The sequence below is a fragment of the Pyrus communis genome, chromosome 16 (assembly GCF_963583255.1).
Source record: "Pyrus communis chromosome 16, drPyrComm1.1, whole genome shotgun sequence".
Classification (NCBI taxonomy): domain Eukaryota; kingdom Viridiplantae; phylum Streptophyta; class Magnoliopsida; order Rosales; family Rosaceae; genus Pyrus; species Pyrus communis.
The window spans coordinates 15914807-15934843 of NC_084818.1; the positions used below are offsets into that span (position 1 = coordinate 15914807).

The 20037-nt window shown below is 36.8% G+C and overlaps 1 protein-coding gene across 1 annotated transcript; it reads right to left on the minus strand.

Moving 5' to 3' along the window:
• Positions 1-16732: 16732 nt before the first annotated feature.
• On the minus strand, positions 16733-19164 carry LOC137720965 (ras-related protein RABH1e-like). Its single transcript, XM_068460091.1, has 6 exons — positions 18929-19164; positions 18741-18811; positions 18133-18221; positions 17648-17759; positions 17251-17341; positions 16733-17096 (listed from the first exon to the last, which is right to left on the minus strand). The coding sequence occupies exons 1-6, from the start codon at positions 19043-19045 to the stop codon at positions 16953-16955; spliced, it is 624 nt and encodes a 207-aa protein (XP_068316192.1). The 5' UTR covers positions 19046-19164; the 3' UTR covers positions 16733-16952.
• Between the last annotated feature and the right edge of the window lie 873 nt (positions 19165-20037).

The window sequence follows — 20037 nt, forward strand, 5'->3', positions numbered from 1 at the left end:
GGCGGGAGCACTAACACCGGGGGTGCAGGTTATGAGCTTTCTATGCATCTCAAATCACTACTGAATGTAAACATAATCACAACTCACCTGGCACTTACCTGTGCGTCCGCAGCACCAAACATACATATATATATATATATATATATATACACACACACACAATTAACAATGCATGAACAACGGCAAACAATAGGCATGGCATATAAACGAATAAACGTTCTAAATCAATTTCTGGGAAAAACATAAGTATATAGGTATATACGGAAAACCAAAAGCCCACTCATTGGTATGTGGAAGGGTTGTAACCCCCTTGCCTCGAGTGACCACGCTCGTCCTCGGGATAGGTATCACCTATATGCGAAATAACTATAAAAATGTTAATTTTAAAGCACATAACCAACCTTATGAAATAACTTCTCACACAATGCTCAAATGGGGTGTATGAATACACCAACGTGATCTACTCAACCTTAGGAACATCCCCATATTTTTAGAAAAATTTTTCACCGTCGCACGCGCCGGCCACGCTCAGGCACGTGCCTAGCACGCTGACGGCATCAGTTAACACCGTCAGGAATATTCCGTTAACTTTAACGGATTCCGTCAACGGCGTTAGGAATATTCCGTCCAAACTGACGGAATATTCCGTCGTCTTCTCCGGCGCTGTCGCCAGCGCCAAAAAATCGGGAAATCTTTAAATCGTCTTATCTTCTTCGTTTTTCAACCAAATTTCACAAAATTGGTACCAAATTGAAGCTTACAATGAAAGGAACAAAATCATACCACTTTCAAATGCTAAAATCCATGAAATCTCGCCGGGAAAATACCCCCAACTTCAGCCAACCTCGAAACTCACGATCCCGACGTCCAAAACCTTCAAACGAACCACCCCGAGCCTCCTAAGGACCTCACCAAGCTTCCTACAAGCTTGAAATTCCCAAAAACATAAGAATTTACGTGTGCATGAACAATACCAAAAATCGGGTATCCCGAGTTCGACGTGAAAACGAAAGTATCCTTGCCTGAAATGGGTATGGTTGAACTCTTACGGACCTCACGAGCATGGGTATGTACTTTGTTTCTTTGATCTGTGAAGATTACAGGGGTTTTGGAGTGTGTCCGTACACATGGATATGAAAATGGGAAGGGAAATGGCACGGGACAAGTGCAGGGATAGGGGAAAGGGTGAGGGAAAATATGGGAGAGTGTGTGTGTGGTCCACAATCAGCCACACCAAGCTCAAAAACAACCACGCAACGAAATTTCACGCTAGGGGCAAAATCGTCTTTTCACGCGTACGTTTTAAAATTTCCGGAACGGGCTGTCACATTTTCCGGCAAGGACCATATTCAATTTTGGCATCGCATATTTGCCCAGATTTCCCAGATTGCACCTCTTGCAGGTGACTGATCTTCGTATTTCTGCGAATTAGGAGAGACTAGATTACCTAGACGGAAACCAAAACTCAATTATTCCAAATACCCAAAATTAAATACAGGAAACTACTTCGTATGATCAAATTCACACTATATAGTTTCAAAAAGAAAAAATGATTAGTCCTGGAAGAAGAAAGAAACCAGCATCCTGGAGCATTGGCTTTGCCTGATGTATATAATGAACTCCTCGAGCAGTTAGACCGTTTATGTATTGCAAATTAGATGATAGGTGAGAGAGATTGAGGAATGGAGCAGAAAATAAAAAAGAAGAAGACAGAGCAAAAAAAAAAAAAAAAAAACTAAGAAAATTGGGGTTGTGGGGGAGACTTCTAGAGAGATGTTTTTGGTTTTTGGAAAGTCTGGTTCAGTAGTGGGGTAGTGGGAGAGACTTCTCGATGCAAATGGAGAAAATAAAAGGGGAAGACTTAAGAAAATTAAATTAATGACATATCTAGTATTATACATTTTTTGGTCATTTCACTCAGTCACAACTGTTTTACATAAAAGTTTACCAAACAATATAACACTGTTTTTTTATATTTATTTTTATTTTTTTTAACGAAAAGCACTTTTACAAAAAAGTTTACTAAACATTCTGCTATTTTATTTCACAGCTGCTTATTCTCACAGCACAGTAGAAACATTTTTTTTTCTTTTCAAAGCACAACAATACCAAATTAGCTCTAAATCTTAATGATAACATACTCATGGTGGGGATGGAGTTGGAGGACTGAGAATGCTATCTATATTTCTTACGTTTTTCATTTGACATGCATTTGGTTGACAATTATTCGTTAGTTGATATCTAATAGATTAATAGGTTAAGATGTGGAATCTGTCTTGTCTTAGGTTGTTTATTTATTTCCAGGTTTGCTTTACTTTCGTTGTTATGACTTAGGATGCCTTCAAGGTTTGTTGGTGGTATAATTTTCTAATTTCCCCTTTGCAACATTTTCTTTTTGGTTTTTGGAGTATGTATGTGATTTATGTTTCATCAGAGAAGAAGTAATCAAACACAAGAAGCAATTGGAAACATAGCTGCAAGTGATAAGCCAGAGTTCGTTTTTCAAATAACTGTATTACTTTTGTAGTGTATGCATGCGCAAGAAAAATCCAAATTGTACTACAGGATCTTAGGGCTGTGTGTTTTGTGTTTGGTAAATCAATGCATTGAGAGAATATGAACGGTTGCGTCTGGTTTGTATATGTGTCCATGGTGGCACCCCCATTCAAGGTAAATGGCAGCCCTTGAATATGGTCACCCAATAACTTTCTTTGTTGTTTTTTCGACTGTCTGCCTTGGCTTAGGTGGTAATAGGATTAGGTGGTGTTGAGAGCAACCTCTAAGTTGATTGGTAAATCAAGTATTGGATGCTAGCGCTAGCTAAATCCTCTAAAAAATTGGTTTAGTTAGTGTAAATATATATATATATATATATAATATTTTGATAGAAAATGTGTTATATTCTCTTTGTATTTGGTTCGCAAAGGGAGGGCAACATTTTTCGGGCTTTGGATATTAAATACTAAAGATGGTTTTACTTTGTTAATTAGTTTAATTAGCATGTGGTTTGGTGGGGTCTGGTACGTACGATGGAACTAAAGTGTGTGACAGATGAATCACAGTTGGTATAATAGTTGACAGTGGATCTTTGCACGATAGACGTCTTGCTGGATGGATTGTGCTTTTACCAACCCTAATAAAATTATATTTGAATCATGCTGTCTTTTGCCTATATATGCAAAAATCATTTCCAACTGGGTAAGTGTTTTCTGTTTGGTGTGTGTGTGTGTGTGTTCATTGTAGGAAATCTAATAACAAAACTGAATTATATGTTCGATGTTTTTCATTTTCATTTTAGGTTAAAAAGTTGGAGCTTTGGATCGGGATTTTTCTTTATTCAACTATAATTTTGTACTTAGGAGACTAACTTAAACTGCTTAAATTTGTTTACATAGGAACTTTTTTTTTCTTTTCGCTGTAATCTGTTTTGTTAAAGGTGATGATAAAGATTTATCAATATTGTCTAGTCGGCGTTAGGTGGAAATTGGAAGGGAGTAAATTGTGATCGTTTATGCAGCATTTGATAAAATTGGGAAATAAAATTGGGGAAATAATGTTAATGGTTTGTAGATGCTTAGGAGACTGTCTGGGCCTGCTTAAATTTTATATATTCAGTTGCATAGAGTCAACATAACATGCACAACGATGGTCACATTGTCACCCTTCAAATTGAAGATTTAGAAAATCTAATAATAAAACTGAAATATATGTTCCATGCTTTTTGTTTTCATTTTAATTTAAAGGTTGGAGCTTTGGATTGGTATTTACCCTTATTAACCTATAATTTTGTGCTCAAGACACCATCTTGGGGGTCTTAACATGATTGTTCTTCTATTTCATAGATTCGAACTGTGCTTAGTATCTCATTTAATTGATGTACCTTTGCTCATTTAACTCAAATTTAATACAATTTAGTCCTCTAATTTCTCTGAATTGCTAACGGATTTACTTTCTTTGGAAATTTCAGAAACTCTGGTTGTGGGAGGAAGAAGACAGTTCCTTACTATTTTTAGGTATAAGATTATGCGCCCTGATTGCATGTTCAAAGCCTAATTAGTTATACAAATTTTTTATTTATCTTTGCAAACCTTTCGTACTTGGATTTTAAATATTTGATTGGTTTGTGAAAAAAAAAAGGAGAAGGCTAATCATGGGACATTCTTACTTCTGAATTTTCTCCTCAGCATTGTTTCTTGAATAAATTTGGATTGGTACATGTAGGGGTAGAGCAACGGCCGTGGTGAAAACAAAAGGTCTAGGCGTAATGATTTATGGATTTAGAATTGATTGGAAAATATGAAAGAATGCTGTGTTCTCTAATTTTTTTATGTTGTTTGCTGTTCGAAACTGTTGAACTCCTTTTTGGATTGATCTTTGTTATTTTTGTTTTTGGGCGTATCTGATAGGTCAAGGTTGCCAAATCTTGGTTGTACTTTTTCCCAAGACATGGCACATTTGAAACTTTGAATTCTTGAGTTTATATTTTAATTCTCATTAGTTAATGCTTAACATTTGGCCTTTTGTTTTGCGATTAGAATGAAATTATTCCAATTTTTGGGTATATTTTAAGTGAGGTTTGGGATATGGTATACATTTGGCCTGTGTGACGCTCTGCCTGAGGTTTAATTAGCTTATCAAATCTCTTTAACCTCCTTACTTTGTGTAAATTTTGATTGAAATAAAGCATTTAGGATTGTTTTTAATTTTTCTTTTTTTAAAATGGAATTTAGCATTTTACGTGCTGTGCCTAAAGTGTCTACTGATGTAGTATTGTGCCTAAAGTGTATTTGGCATTTGACATGTGATGTTTACCTTTGTTGCCTCTCGCTTTATCTCTTCGTTTGCGGTGCTATAACCTGCCTTCCTCCACCCTTTTGTTCGTAAAATATTTGAATATAGTAATCTCGGGACTGTTAGTATCACCGTTCTGCGACGGATTAAGTTCATATCACGGCCTCAATACATTTTATGGGTGGGGATGAGTGGTAAAAATGTTTGGTTTTAGCATGTTTTTGTGTTTGTTGGAAGGTTTCAATAACATTTTTTAAGATAATCTATTATCTCAGATGGAAGAGTTGAATGCAAAAAAGATCATGATGACAAATTATACGTTCTCATCATTAGCTACTTTTCTTTCGTGAAATGTAGTTCTGTTGTAGATTAAGTCCATTGCACTGTCATAGATTGAGTCCATTGCATTGTTATAGATTGAGTTACTTTTCCTACGTTTGTTTGTATGCGCTTCGAATTCTTACTCTGAATCTCGCTGCTTTTTTGCAGTTTAGATTGGACTATCATTGCAACATCGTGATCAACTCTTGCTACTGCCATTAATCTAGGGGTTCTGAGGCATTGCATTTGAATCAAGGCTTTGGTATGTCACCTGAACTTCAATGCGTTCTTTTCCCATGCTTTTTGTTTGAGACAATGCGACTCTATGATTTTTTTGGTTTGATCGCCTTCTATTATTCGTTTGGTTTCTGCTTTGTTTCTCATTTTTGTTGTCTCTGTGATCCTCTGATTGTCCAGAGGTTTGATGGTTTGTCTTTTTTTTTTTTTTTTTTTTGGTTTTAATTTTCTCTGTGCGATTCTGTTAAGGTTGAAGGTCCCTTGCTATCTCTGTGATTCTAGTTTAACCCAATGTTTTTGATTCTTTATTGAATGTTGTTAGGCATTTTATCTCTGTGATTTTGTTATTGGTTGGTTGGTGTGGTTGATGTTTTCATTAGGTTTTTATGATAGTGAACTGTCTCATCCTCCTCGAAATTCTTTAACATGTAGCTTAATTTTGAACATAAAGCATCTACCCATGTCCAAGATAATAATTGTTATGTGTTGTTGAGAAGGACTAGATAATGTTTTCACTTTTTGTTATAGTGGAGCTTTCTTTTTCATTGTTATAAAGCTGCGGTTCAGAACTTTGTGACTTTTTCTGCATAGGTTGATTTAATTCATCTGTAGTTTATTATGATAATAGTGGTTGTCATTGTAGGGAATTATCATTTTAAGCAATGCTTAACTAAAACTGCTATGTCTTATTCTATCAATTTTGGAATTAAATGATAATTAGAGATTACAAAGAGAGATGAAAGCATCTTTTCTGATCACAACTTGGCTTCCAGCTTCTCAGAAAAAGTTCACACTTTTTTCCCTTCAACAAAACAACTTAGATTCCAAATTTATCCAACAATTTACTGATTTTGTATGTTTTTTTTTTTTTTTTTTTGTTTAGACTTATTTTCTTAAAACATATGACCCAACTTTTTGTCCTAGAGAGAAGAGCTTATGCATTGACTTCGTTGAGTGTTGTCCGCAAGAAATAGTTACAGGTTACTTCTTTTCATTAGCATTTAATTTTACCTTCAACCCCGCAAATTTTTATTATTTAGTGAAATGACACAAGCTTTCTTTTTATGCAAAAGTTTTTAGTTAACTTGGAAATTTTGTAATTCACCCACTGATCAGTGCCAATGCCAACAGGTAAAGGTGTAGTTAATTATAAAAACTTCTTCAATATTCTTAAACATATCCTGATAACACTACACATAATTAGAAAAAATTAAATTATATTTAGAATATATGTTTACAAAATAGCTCCCATATATCTATACATTATTTGTCATTCCTTACTGGTGATTTATATTTTTAAAACAATTATCTGTTCGTAAATAGTGATTGAGTGGTTACAGTTTTTCTTATACATTTTAAGGTCTTGGAAAAAATTTGTACACTTAATAAATTTATTAGAAGTTTTAAATGAATTGTGGTTTTCTTCTGACTGAGGTTTGAATTCATTGTTACTTTTGGTTTTTGAAGTGTTTCCTGTGACATCCCACATCGCCCAGGGGAGTGATCCTTATATGTATATTTCCATCCCTACCTAGCACGAGGCCTTTTGGGAGCTCACTGGCTTCGGGTTCCGTAGGAACTCCGAAGTTAAGCGAGAAGGGGCTAGAGCAATCCCATGATGGGTGACCCACTGGGAAGTTGCTCGTGAGTTCCCAAAAACAAAACCGTGAGGGAATGGTAAGCCCAAAGCGGACAATATCGTGCTACGGTGGTGGAGCGGGCCCGGGAAGTGGTCCGACCCGGGCCGAGTATGTGAGCAGGTGTGCTGTTTGTCAGCAGGTTAAAGCAGAAAGGAAGAAGCCGTTTAGCGGAGTTGTTTATCTCGAGGGTTGTGGTGTGCCGACGAGGACGTCAGGCCCCTAAGGGGGGTGGATTGTGACATCCCACATCGCCCAGGGGAGTGATCCTTATATGTATATTTCCATCTCTACCTAGCACGAGGCCTTTTGGGAGCTCACTGGCTTCGGGTTCCGTAGGAACTCCGAAGTTAAGCGAGAAGGGGCTAGAGCAATCCCATGATGGGTGACCCACTGGGAAGTTGCTCGTGAGTTCCCAAAAACAAAACCGTGAGGGAATGGTAAGCCCAAAGCGGACAATATCGTGCTACAGTGGTGGAGCGGGCCCGGGAAGTGGTCCGTCCGGGCCGGGATGTGACAAATTGGTATCAGAGCCTAACCCTGGTCGCGTATGTGCCGACGAGGACGTCGGGCCCCTAAGGGGGGTGGATTGTGACATCCCACATCGCCCAGGGGAGTGATCCTTAAATGTATATTCTCATCCCTACTTAGCACGAGGCCTTTTGGGAGCTCACTGGCTTCGGGTTCCGTAGGAACTCCGAAGTTAAGCGAGAAGGGGGCTAGAGCAATCCCATGATGGGTGACCCACTGGGAAGTTGCTCGTGAGTTCCCAAAAACAAAACCGTGAGGGAATGGTAAGCCCAAAGCGGACAATATCGTGCTACGGTGGTGGAGCGGGCCTGGGAAGTGATCCGCCCCAGGCTGGGATGTGACATTTCCTAATTGGGAATTGGCTACTCTTTATTTGCTTCTCAGTGGAAAAAAAAAACAAAAGGTGTTCTAGGTGATTAGTCAACTAGCTACATCATAGTTTTTACTCTCAATGTTGGTTTATGTTAAGTATAATGAGGGGACACAATTAGACATGAAGATTGAGAAAATTGGTTGCTAAACATTTTCATCCTACTACAACTTTTTCTAAAGATTTTATTCAGTAGCACATTTACAAAATAGTATTTTTGTTATAAATAGGTCAAAGTTAGAGAGATAACCTTTACTAGTAACAGGAGCGAAGCAGGTGTAAAATATTACATTGTAACTATAGCACAAGATGATGACAAATAAAGGAGGTAGGAATAGATAATGATGTTATTGATCTTTCCTTTCTTTCTCTCTGTATTTTGATTGCAGTCAAGTGCTCTATTTATAGAGCAACTCGCAATATTACATTTTGAAATTTACATCACATGACTTTGAAAATACAATCCTTTTGTTTCCAAAGTCTACATCACATTTGTGGGCATTGAAAACCTTGTGTGTGGGCATTCATAACAATGCCAATGTTTTCAACACTCCCCCTTGGATGCCCACATATCAACATCAGTTGCCTCGTTAAAACCTTGCTTGGAAAAACCCAGTGGGAAAAAACCATAGTGAAGGAAAAAGAGTACAACTTTACTTGGATTGTTGATATAGTGTTAAACATACTTATGTTGCCTCGTTAAAACCTTGATAGGAAAAACCCAGTGGGAAAAATCCTAATCGAAGGAAAAAAAGTACAACATGCATGTATCATGGATGCTCCCCCTGATATATATCTCCCCCTAATTCCGCATTCTCCAAATTTAGCTGTTTGGTAAGTCGACGTAATCCGATACTTTGCACTATCTTCTGAAACGTGCACTTTGGTAGGGATTTGGTGAACAAATCTGCCAGATTTTCTTTGGAATGGATTTGTCTGACTTCAATAACTTTAGCCTTCTAAAGCTCATGTGCACTGAAAAACTTTGGAGATATGTGTTTAGTCTTGTCGCCCTTGATGAATCCTTCCTTCATTTGGGCAACACAGGCTCCATTATCTTCATGAATGACAGTTAGTGTGTCTGTCTTTGAAGGTAGACCACATGAATTTCGAATATGATGGATCATTGATCTTAATCAAGAACATTCACGACTTGCTTCATGTAAAGCAAGTATTTTTGAATGATTTGAAGATGTAGCAACTAATGTTTGGTTTGTTGAGCGCCATGAGATTGTTGTATCTCCATTCTTGAACACATATCTAGTTTATGAGCGGGCTTTATGCGGATCAGAGAGGAAACCAGCATCTACATATCCAGCAAGGATCTGGTCATTTGTGGATTTCTTTGAGTAGAAAAGACCCATGTCTGTTGTCCCATGAAGGTATTGCAATACATCTTTGACTCACTTCCAATGACGAATTGTTGGAGCAGAGCTATACCTTGCTAATAAGTTGACTGAAAAAGCTATATTTGGTCTAGTACATTGTGCTAAATACAATAAAGCATCTATTGCACTCAAATATGGTACTTCTGGACCAAGGACCAGTTCATCATCTTCTTTTGGATGGAATGGATCTTTCTTAATATCCAAAGAACGAACGACCATAGGCGTGCTAAGTGGGTAAGCCTTGTCTATACCAAATCGCTTTAGGATTTTTTTCAATGTAAGCTGATTGGTGGAACAAAATTCCATTAGCACAATGCTCGATCTGCAGGCCGAGACAAAATTTTGTTTTTCCAAGGTCTTTCATTTCAAATTCGCTTTTCAGATATTCAGCAGTTTTATTGAGCTCTTCAGGGGTTCCAACTAGGTTCATATCATCGACATATACTGCCACTATAGCAAATCCAGAGTCAGATGTCTTAATGAACACACAAGGGCAAATGACATTGTTGATATACCCTTGTTTGATCAAATGCTCACTGAGACGATTATACCACATTCGTCCAGATTGTTTCAGCCCATACAATGATTGCCTTAATTTGATTGAGAACATACCTCGTGGTTTGTTAGTTGTTTCATGCAACTTAAGTCCTTCTGGGACTTTCATATATATGTCAATATCTAATTCTCTATATAGATATGCGGTGATGACATCCATAAGTCGCATGTCAAGTTTTTCTGAAACCACTAAACTTATTAAGTAACGGAACATAATTGCATCAACATATCCAGCAAGGATCTGGTCATTTGTGGATTTCTTTGAGTAGAAAAGACCCATGTCTGTTGTCCCATGAAGGTATTGCAATACATCTTTGACTCACTTCCAATGACGAATTGTTGGAGCAGAGCTATACCTTGCTAATAAGTTGACTGAAAAAGCTATATTTGGTCTAGTACATTGTGCTAAATACAATAAAGCATCTATTGCACTCAAATATGGTACTTCTGGACCAAGGACCAGTTCATCATCTTCTTTTGGATGGAATGGATCTTTCTTAATATCCAAAGAACGAACGACCATAGGCGTGCTAAGTGGGTAAGCCTTGTCTATACCAAATCGCTTTAGGATTTTTTTCAATGTAAGCTGATTGGTGGAACAAAATTCCATTAGCACAATGCTCGATCTGCAGGCCGAGACAAAATTTTGTTTTTCCAAGGTCTTTCATTTCAAATTCGCTTTTCAGATATTCAGCAGTTTTATTGAGCTCTTCAGGGGTTCCAACTAGGTTCATATCATCGACATATACTGCCACTATAGCAAATCCAGAGTCAGATGTCTTAATGAACACACAAGGGCAAATGACATTGTTGATATACCCTTGTTTGATCAAATGCTCACTGAGACGATTATACCACATTCGTCCAGATTGTTTCAGCCCATACAATGATTGCCTTAATTTGATTGAGAACATACCTCGTGGTTTGTTAGTTGTTTCATGCAACTTAAGTCCTTCTGGGACTTTCATATATATGTCAATATCTAATTCTCTATATAGATATGCGGTGATGACATCCATAAGTCGCATGTCAAGTTTTTCTGAAACCACTAAACTTATTAAGTAACGGAACATAATTGCATCAATTACGGGGGAGTATGTCTCCTCATAAACAATTCTAGGTCTTTGCAAAAAGCCTTGTGCAACGAGTCGTGCTTTATATCTTGTAATCTCGTTTTTGTCATTGTGTTTCCTTGTGAATACCCATTTGTAACCCATGGGGTTTACACTAGTCCGGGTTTGGACTATTGGTCCAAAAACATTTCCCCTTTCCAAGGAATTTAATTCTGCCTGGATTGCATCTTTCCACTTAGACCAATCTTGTCTCTGTTTGCATTCATCAACAAAATGTGGCTTAAGATCATCACTTGATATGATTTCAGTGGCTACCGCGAATGCAAACATGTCGTCAATGATTATTTCATTCCAATCCCACAATTCATTAGTACAAGCATAATTTATGGAGATTTCTTTGCTTTCATGTACCTCTGTTTCTTTAGGTACATGTGTCTCATCAAGGACATTTTCTTTTTCTGAAAGTACAGAATCATGAATTGTGGATGTGTCATTCATTTTTTCTTCTTGAATGATTTTATTTGGATTCAGTTATGCCCTCGACTTTCTCTTTCGAAAGGCTGAATCTTTTGAACCTGGAGGTCTACCATGCTTCAGGCGTGCACCAAATGAATCATTCACTGCCACCTTATTTTGTCCAACAGGGACATTAATTCTTGCAGGTGCATTTGCAGCTGGTATCTGTGATTTTGTCACTTTCATAACATCATTAAATGTATCTAGCATTTGATTAGCAATACTTTGAAGATGAACGATCTTTTTCATTTCATTTTCACATTGAGTGCTACGTGGATCAAAATGAGATAAAGTGGGAACAACCCATGTCAGCTCTTTCTGTTCTTCTAGAACGGTTTTTTCTCCCCCTAATAACGGGAATACTGTCTAATCAAAGTGACAATCAGCAAAATGAGCTGTAAACATGTCACTTGTCATGGGTTCCAAATATCTAATGATAGATAGTAAATCAAAACCCACATAAATTCCCAGTCGGCGCTGGGGTCCCATTTTAGTGCGTTGTGGTGGTGCAATAGGTACATAAACAGCACAACAAAAAACTCGTAAATGTGAAATGTTTGGTTGATGCCCAAACACGAGTTGTACTGATGAGTATTGGTGGTTGGCTATAGGTCTTAATCGAACCAATGATGCAGCATGTGGGATGGCATGTCCCTATGTCTAAACTGGCAATTTTATTTTCATGAGCAGAGTGCGAGCTATTAACTGAAGTCACTTGATCAATGCTTTTGCTAAACCATTTTGAGTATGGACATGAGGAATAAGGTGTTCAACATCGATGCCCAATGTCATGCACTAATCATCAAAAGTTTGAGACATTAATTCACCAGCATTATCAAGTCGGATTGACTTAATGGGATAATCTGGGAACTGTGCTTGCAACTTAATTATCTGAGCAAGAAGTCTCACAAAAGCTACATTCCGAGTAGACAAGATACAAACATGTGACCATCGGGTAGATGCATCAACCAAAACCATAAAATATCGAAATGGTCCACAAGATGGTTGAATAAGCCGACAAATATCCCTCTGAATTCTTTGCAGAATGATGGGGATTCAACATCAACCTTTAGTTGTGATGGTCTAATTACTAACTTCCCTTGAGAACAAGTCTTGCAAGGGTTATCATTTGAGATAACAATTTGTCTGCTTAATAATGGATGTCCATTAAAGTTGACAATGATTCTACGTATCATGGTAGATCCTGGATGACCCAGACGGTCATGCCAAATCATGTAAACTTTTGAATCAATGAACTTTTAGTTCATGACAGCATGTGATTCAACTGTCTTTATGTATGTATAATACAATCCACTCATCAAACCACGCAACGTCTCCAATATATGTTTCTGGGTATCATTGGAGGTAATGCATAGATACTCCACATTTTCTACGCTTTTCATTTCAATGTCGTATCCATTTAAACATATGTCTTTGAAACTCAACAAATTTCGAGTAGATCGAGTAACGTACAATGCATTCTATATGGACAATATTGTTCCATTTGGTAACATAATCTGGGCTTTCCCTGAGCCTTCAATCACATTTGATTGCCTTGATATTGTTATTACCCTTACTTTTGTAAGCGTCAATCTTGAGAAATACTTTCGATCTCGAAGTATTGTATGCGTGGTTGCGCTGTCTGCAAGACAAATATCTCCACTATTTCTCATGTTTTGAGAATGACCATAGTTTTTATCCATGCTCTCTGAGTAAGGGAATCACAGTTAAAAGCAATTTATAATAGGAAATTTAAATGCCATTTTTATTGAATCTGAAACGTTAGTTTTTAAACTACAAGTTCAACATAATAAAAGTACATCAAACATCAATGATTCAATCAGACCGGTATATTTTGTTTCCCTTTTCCACCATGAAGTCTGAGACCTCTAGGTGGGTTGTGTTCAACTGCCCTGATAAGTCACACACTGGATCATGTATATCCATTGGTTTAGCCTGATTGAGAAAATTGGTCTTGACACCCTTCTCCTTAAGGGAGGCTTGATATAGATCCACCAGATGTTTTAGGGTACGACAAGTACGCGCTCAGTGCCTATCGCCACCACACCTATGGCAGGCTTCTTCAGAGTTTCTAAGAGTATTGTTCCTATGAGCTCTGCCTTTGTGGCGATTTACATTTTTGAAGTTTAGGCCAGAATTATGCCTTGAAACTTGGTTGTGAAACTGGACGCCATGATTCTTGCCTTTCCCATTCCACGTTCCTCGCCTGTGGCCACGTCCTCGTTTATGATTATTACCACCAGAGGATGTGGCACTCTCTTCGAGGGAAGCAACATTCACTTATGGGAATGATGTAGATCCAGTAGGTCAGGACTGATGATTTTTCATCAAGAGCTCATTGTTTTGTTCAACTACCAAGAGCACATATATCAGCTGGTTGTATTTAGTGAAACCTTGTGCTCTATACTGCTGCTGCGGGAGCACGTTGGAAGCATGAAAGATGCTGAAAGTCTTTTCCAGCATATCTTCCTCAATAATGGTATCCCTACAGAGCTTCATTTGAGAGGTAATTCTGAACAACGCAGAATTGTACTCAGCCATTGGCTTGAAATCCTGGATCTTTAGGTGAGTCCATTCATAGCGAGCCCTTGGAAGAATCACCGTTGTCTGGTGATTGTATCTGTTTCTCAATGCCTTTCAGAGAGCTAACGGATCTTCAACAGTTAAGTACTCGCTCTTTAGTCTCTCATCAAGATGGCAATGAATAAAGATCATGGCCTTTGCCCCAATCTTGAGAGGATGAGCTGTTTTTCTTCCTTAATGGTATCTCCAAGATTCCCTGCTTCCAGATGGATCTTGGTATCCAGTACCCAGGTAAGGTAATCAAGTTTTACCAAGTTCGCCATTTTCTTTTCTGAAAGAAAATTAAGATGTGTAAGAACTTGCAATAATATGTAATTTGGGGGATGTAGTGTTAGAACTTCTGGTTTTTACAAGTTCTTCATTTTGACCTTCAGGCCAAAATGATAAGCACTCAAAACTTCTGGTTCGAGATTTATATGATGAATGAGGATGACGATTGTACCGTACCATTCTCATAACATAGGATGGGCGATTATTCTGCACCACTCAAGTAGCAAGAAATTTAAATATGCAGAGCAGGATGGACGATTATACTGCACCACCTAAAATTGCAATGAAATTAAACAGCAGACAAATTTAAATATACAAGGTATGATGGGCGATAATACCGTTCCACCTAAATTAGGCAAATTTGATAAAACCTGTTTCAAAATTTTCAGTTCATTATTATTATTATTTTATTTAGCTTCTTTTTATCAATTTGTTTTATTTTGTTGGAAAATTAGGCCTTTATTTATTTGTTTGGTACAAGTTTTCTAAGTTTAAATAAGATTGTTAAATTAATTTTGTTGCTCTGCAGCGGAGTTTATTTGCATTTTTAATTAACGAATCTCAGTTTGTAACGCTTTGATTCTTTCAATTGCAGGTATTGAACTGTTGTGTTTCTGAAATTTTCACTCCAATGATTAAAAAGAGGCTTTTGTAAACTGGGAATAACCCCTGCATGTATTATTTATATCACATAAAACTATTCCTTCCCAGCCATATTGTTTCTATTGCATAAAATTATTGCCACACAATCAAAGTATATAGTAGACACATAGGTACAAGACACCTTGGAAATAAAGTATGGTTATTAATATTTAATTAATTAATTGATAAAAGTTGGTGATCCTAATTCAAGGCTGCACAAACTAAATTTGTTGAGGGTAGACTCAAATTTGGGTAAGAACCACAAATCTCTAATTCTTTTCAATTTTTGTTCATTGGAGCTTTAGTTTATTCTAAAGCCATGTTTACGGAAGAAAAAAACAAACTCCCACTATGAAATTCAAGAAATGTAGTAATCTTCTCTTTCCTTGTCAACTTGTTAAAAAATGATTTCCTAACCATTGTTGTTTACACTTTTTTGCTTATAGTGTGAAGAAGTTGTTCATTATCTGATTGACCCTAGCCTGTGTTGCCGCCACAACTGATACACATTTCAATTCACTTTCTGTAAGTAATGTCTCGGTCTTTCTCCATATTTCACATTGAATTATTAACTAGAATTCAATCTGCTGGGCTTTCTACACCCACAAAATTGTTCTATACTTGATATCTCATTAACACGGCCATGATCCAGTTTTAGTTTCTTTGGACCACATTTTTCTATTTAGCTAAACCTCAAACTCCTGCTAAGAGTTGAAACTTGTATCTAAATTGTTCAAACTATTGTTCTGATGTTCCGGATCTTTAATTTTTTGTGTGCTCGTCTGCATAAACATCCATCTACTTATATTTTTTAGGTATTTTAAGAATAACCCTTTCTTGCTTTTTTTTTTATTTTTTATTTTTTATGATTTTGTATCATATGGTATGAGTTAACATTTTCCCTGCTGTGCTGCAATTGATTTTACATTTCTTGGTAAAAAGTTGTTAAACAATGTACTCAGCTTTTTGACATTTTGTTATACAGTTTCCCATGTAGAATTTGTAAGTTCGAATCATGTTTTTTTTTTTTAGTTATATGTTTGAGATACTGCATTCTCCAACTAAGCTGTTGTAAAGCTTTTGTATAAAACTTTTAGTTGCTGAAAGTGTTTGATCCATTCTAGCAATTACTCTACTAAATTATGTCTAATTTTTGAATGCCCTATCAAAATAAACAAATCATTTTAGTTAGTTTAGGCGAAATCATATAAATTTTAACATTAGTATTTTAGTTGTGCATATATCTCAAAATAACACTTATCTTTTGTGTCTCTTATAAATTTGTATTTGTTGTGTCTTTCATATATAACACTGTTATATTCTCTTACTAATTTATGTTACACAATCGATCACTCACAGGTCATACTATTCATAAAGTGGTTCAAAGAATTCTAAGAGCTTCGTTCACCTAATTTCTGCTCTTCATGTAAATTTTTTTTCAAAAAGTTGAAACATCATTAAGTGTAAATAACATTAACCTTCTTTGACAATCCCTTATAGCTTTGAAACAGATTTTTTCATAGGGTTTCTAATCCCGCAGCAACGCGCGGGCAATGTTTCTAGTAATTTACTAGAACAACAGGTTTCATTTTCAATGTATCTTTTCAGAAAGCGCAATTTGACACAATTCTGGTATCCAGCTATTGATGATCTCCTTTTCTCAATCTCTCGATATGCTAATTTAGTGGGACAACGCTTTGTTGCTGCTGTAATCTCTCGACATTCTGCTCCAAAACACACGGGGAGCATTTCACAATTCACATATATACTGCAGGAAAAAAAAAATGTTGTAGGAAATATAACAATCAATCCAAGCTCTCATTTACTAGTAGGTTAGAACACAAGAAATGCTACCATTAGTTTCCTATGAACACTTAGAAAACCGCCTGATACATGATGGAACAGAAAGCATTAAGACCTAGGCCACTTCACACTGCTGTAAATCACTATGTTGGCTGGATTTTGATTATGCTAATTGCTTTCTCTTTTTTCCTTCGAATAAGTGAATAGCCGCCGCCTAGCATGCGCAACCTCCTCCTTGCTGCTCTGTATGGGACGAGTTAACAGTCGGTTTCAGGTTTACATCGACCATGTCTTCCTGTTTTGTGGAAGAAAGGGTTTCCATCCCTGGCAAAGCAGCAGCAATTTTACGGAATAGAGGCTGCAATTTTGCAATCATAGTAGTCAAACAAAAATGATGGAAACCATGAATACTTATATCAGAAGATATCATGCTAAATAAGGTAGTAGAAAAATCCTACTGGGAAATATACCTCAAATAAATATGATCAGTAAATTTATTTGTTTATCTTTACCTTGATGTTAAATCCTGCTTTTGCACTAGTTTCAATGAACATGACTCCAAACTCGCGAGATTTTGAATCTCCTTCCTCTATCGAGACTTGCCTGTTTGATCAACAAAACCATATAGTCAGAACAATTTTGAAAATTTATTAAAATAAATTAACTACTTAAGTATTGTTTAAGTGACTGGATAGACACAACAAATGGTGGCCGGGACTTAATATCGTCTTAAAAGTTTTGACGGTAATGGTTCACTTGCGGAAGAAAAACCTATCTTGACCATGTAGGTTTTGGTTGTATGTATATGTCCGGGTGGTTAAGATGGACTGGAAATAGAATTATTAATCAGAAAAAGTACAACATTACTGTTTGCAAAATCAAGGAGAAGGGAATACTTTTAGCCCTCACCTTTTATCGACGAGATCAGTCTTGTTCCCCACAAGCACGATGATGACATCAGTTCCCCGTTCTGTTCGTACTTCCTCAATCCACTTATTAGTGTTCAGAAATGACTGTCTATCTGCATGTGACGGTTTAGCCAGGAATTTAGAAAACAAAATGTCTGTATGAGGAGCAGAAAGTAAGGGTTAATGATGCAACATTCAACAAGTTTAATGTTCCATGTGGTAATGGCTGTGCAATGAGGTGAGAGTGCCCACGTACATGGATGTGCAACCACACAAACAGAAGCAGAAGGAAAGAAAGTTGGTTTTCTGCGTATCTGATTTCCAACTATCCGAACAAAATTGTTTAGTGTTTACCAACCAAGAGGCTGAGTCATGATAAACGAGCTTTCTAGTTTTCCGGGTGAAATTAGATTCAGACTGAAAGAGGAAACTGATGAATTTACAATATGATTCTAAAAAACCCAACTTGTCTTGATCAATACTCACTGGCTACATCATAGACGATTACGGCAACAGAAGAATCCCTGATGTAGCTTGGAATCAGACTCCTAAATCTTTCTTGCCCTGCAGTATCCCTGTAAAGTTACAATACCTTGGTTCAGAAAAATAAAGATATTATGTACGTCATATAAACAAACACGAACTTACGAAGCAACAACTGAGTTACAGTAACAATCCCTAACATTTGCTTCACCAAATACTCATAGAAACAAACATGAAAGAGGACAACACATTTGCTTGTCAACTTAGACGTGCCTACTTCAATTCACTTTTTTGGCTCCAAATGATGTAGCATAATTAAGATGTTAACCATGGTCATAATCGAGATGTCATCCCCTATATTGTACGTATTTTAGGATCCTTACAAACAAATTAAAACACTACGAAGAGACAATTATTCGTATCATATCGTATGCGTATGTATGGATGGCACGCAATCACATTGCAATCCACAGACAATCGCACCAGCCTCATTGCCTCAAACAAATTGGCATGTATATGATTTTGAAGCTTGCAATCACCATTCATTTTATCAACCCATAAATCACAATCTTAATCACAAAATCAACCGAATATCACAAAGGAATCTGTACCAGAGCTGCAAACGAACTGTCCGATCTTCAAGGTACATCGTTTTTGACAGAAAATCGATTCCAATCGTAGCCTGCAAGCAAATTAAAAAAAACATTACACCAAAATAAAATTAAAAAAATGGCTCGACTGTTTTAATTGATTGATCCAACGAGACGAAGACGAACAGATTGGAAAATTGGGAATTGACCTGATAAGTGGTGTCGAATTTGTCGTACATGAAGCGGGTGATGATGCTGGTTTTGCCGACGGACTGATCGCCCAGGAAGACGAGCTTGTATTTGGCCAGAGGGGACACCGTCGCCATTTTCAAAATTGATTCGATTGATTTTGTTTCAGCTCCCTCGATTCGTTTTCGTTTTCTACCCACTGCTATTTTGGATCTGACTCTACGCTTTCTTTCTCTCTTTCTTTCTTTTTTCCAAATTTGGTTTTTTTTTTTTGGTTTCCATTTTTTGAGTTGAACGTATTTATATATAGCGAGGCGAGGAGAAACCGCCAACCACGACGAAGCCGGCAAAAGTCAGAAACCTTTGATATTTGGTTTAGTGCCCGAATTTGCCCCTCTTTTTTTCAAAATTACGTTCCTACCCATAGTGACTAGTGGCACGTTTACGTATCCGTAATCGGAATCAATTTATGGAATTAGATTCCGATTACGGCATACATTTTTATTTACGTAATCTTGGGTAATCAAAATACATGTGTGATCCATACCCATTAAGGAATCCAACTCCTAATTTTGGAAGAATTGGACTCCCTACATAAGGGAGGTATTTCAATTCCTTGTGACTTGAGGAATCCGGAATGGATTTTATTTATCAATTATGCCTCACTTGTTTTTTATTATCCCAATATTGCCCTTCATTTGACACTCATTATGCCATCTTTTAATAAATAAATAAAACCTATTTATATATTTTTATATAGATGAATTTTATTATATAAATTTAATTCAAGTAATTAGTATGAAAATAATTTATTTATGTAAGGGCAATTTAGTAATCAACCGAGCTTTCATTCCGATTGAAATGAATTAGTAAACAACTTATGTGAACTTAACATCATTCCCACTCCGATTCCAGACAGTTTTAGTAAACAACTTCAACAGGAATCCGATTCTGATTTCATCTCATTTCAATTCCTCCTCAATCCAATTCCTCTCAATTTGATTACGGATTAGTAAACATGCCCTAGATGTTCTTAGTACTCTTGTAAACACGCACTCGACATAATATTAAGTACAAGATAAACGTCCTTAACTACTCCACGTCACCTTGCAAATATGCGACTAATAAT

Excerpts from the sequence above, each read along its gene's own strand:
- LOC137720965 (XM_068460091.1), bottom strand. The coding sequence starts at position 19,045 with ATGGCGACGGTGTCCCCTCTGGCCAAATACAAGCTCGTCTTCCTGGGC. Across the intron at positions 17,760-18,132 it reads AATCGTCTATGATGTAGCCA|ATAGACAGTCATTTCTGAAC; the intron begins GTGAGTATTGAT and ends CGTCACATGCAG. Across the intron at positions 17,342-17,647 it reads ACTGATCTCGTCGATAAAAG|GCAAGTCTCGATAGAGGAAG; the intron begins GTGAGGGCTAAA and ends TTGATCAAACAG.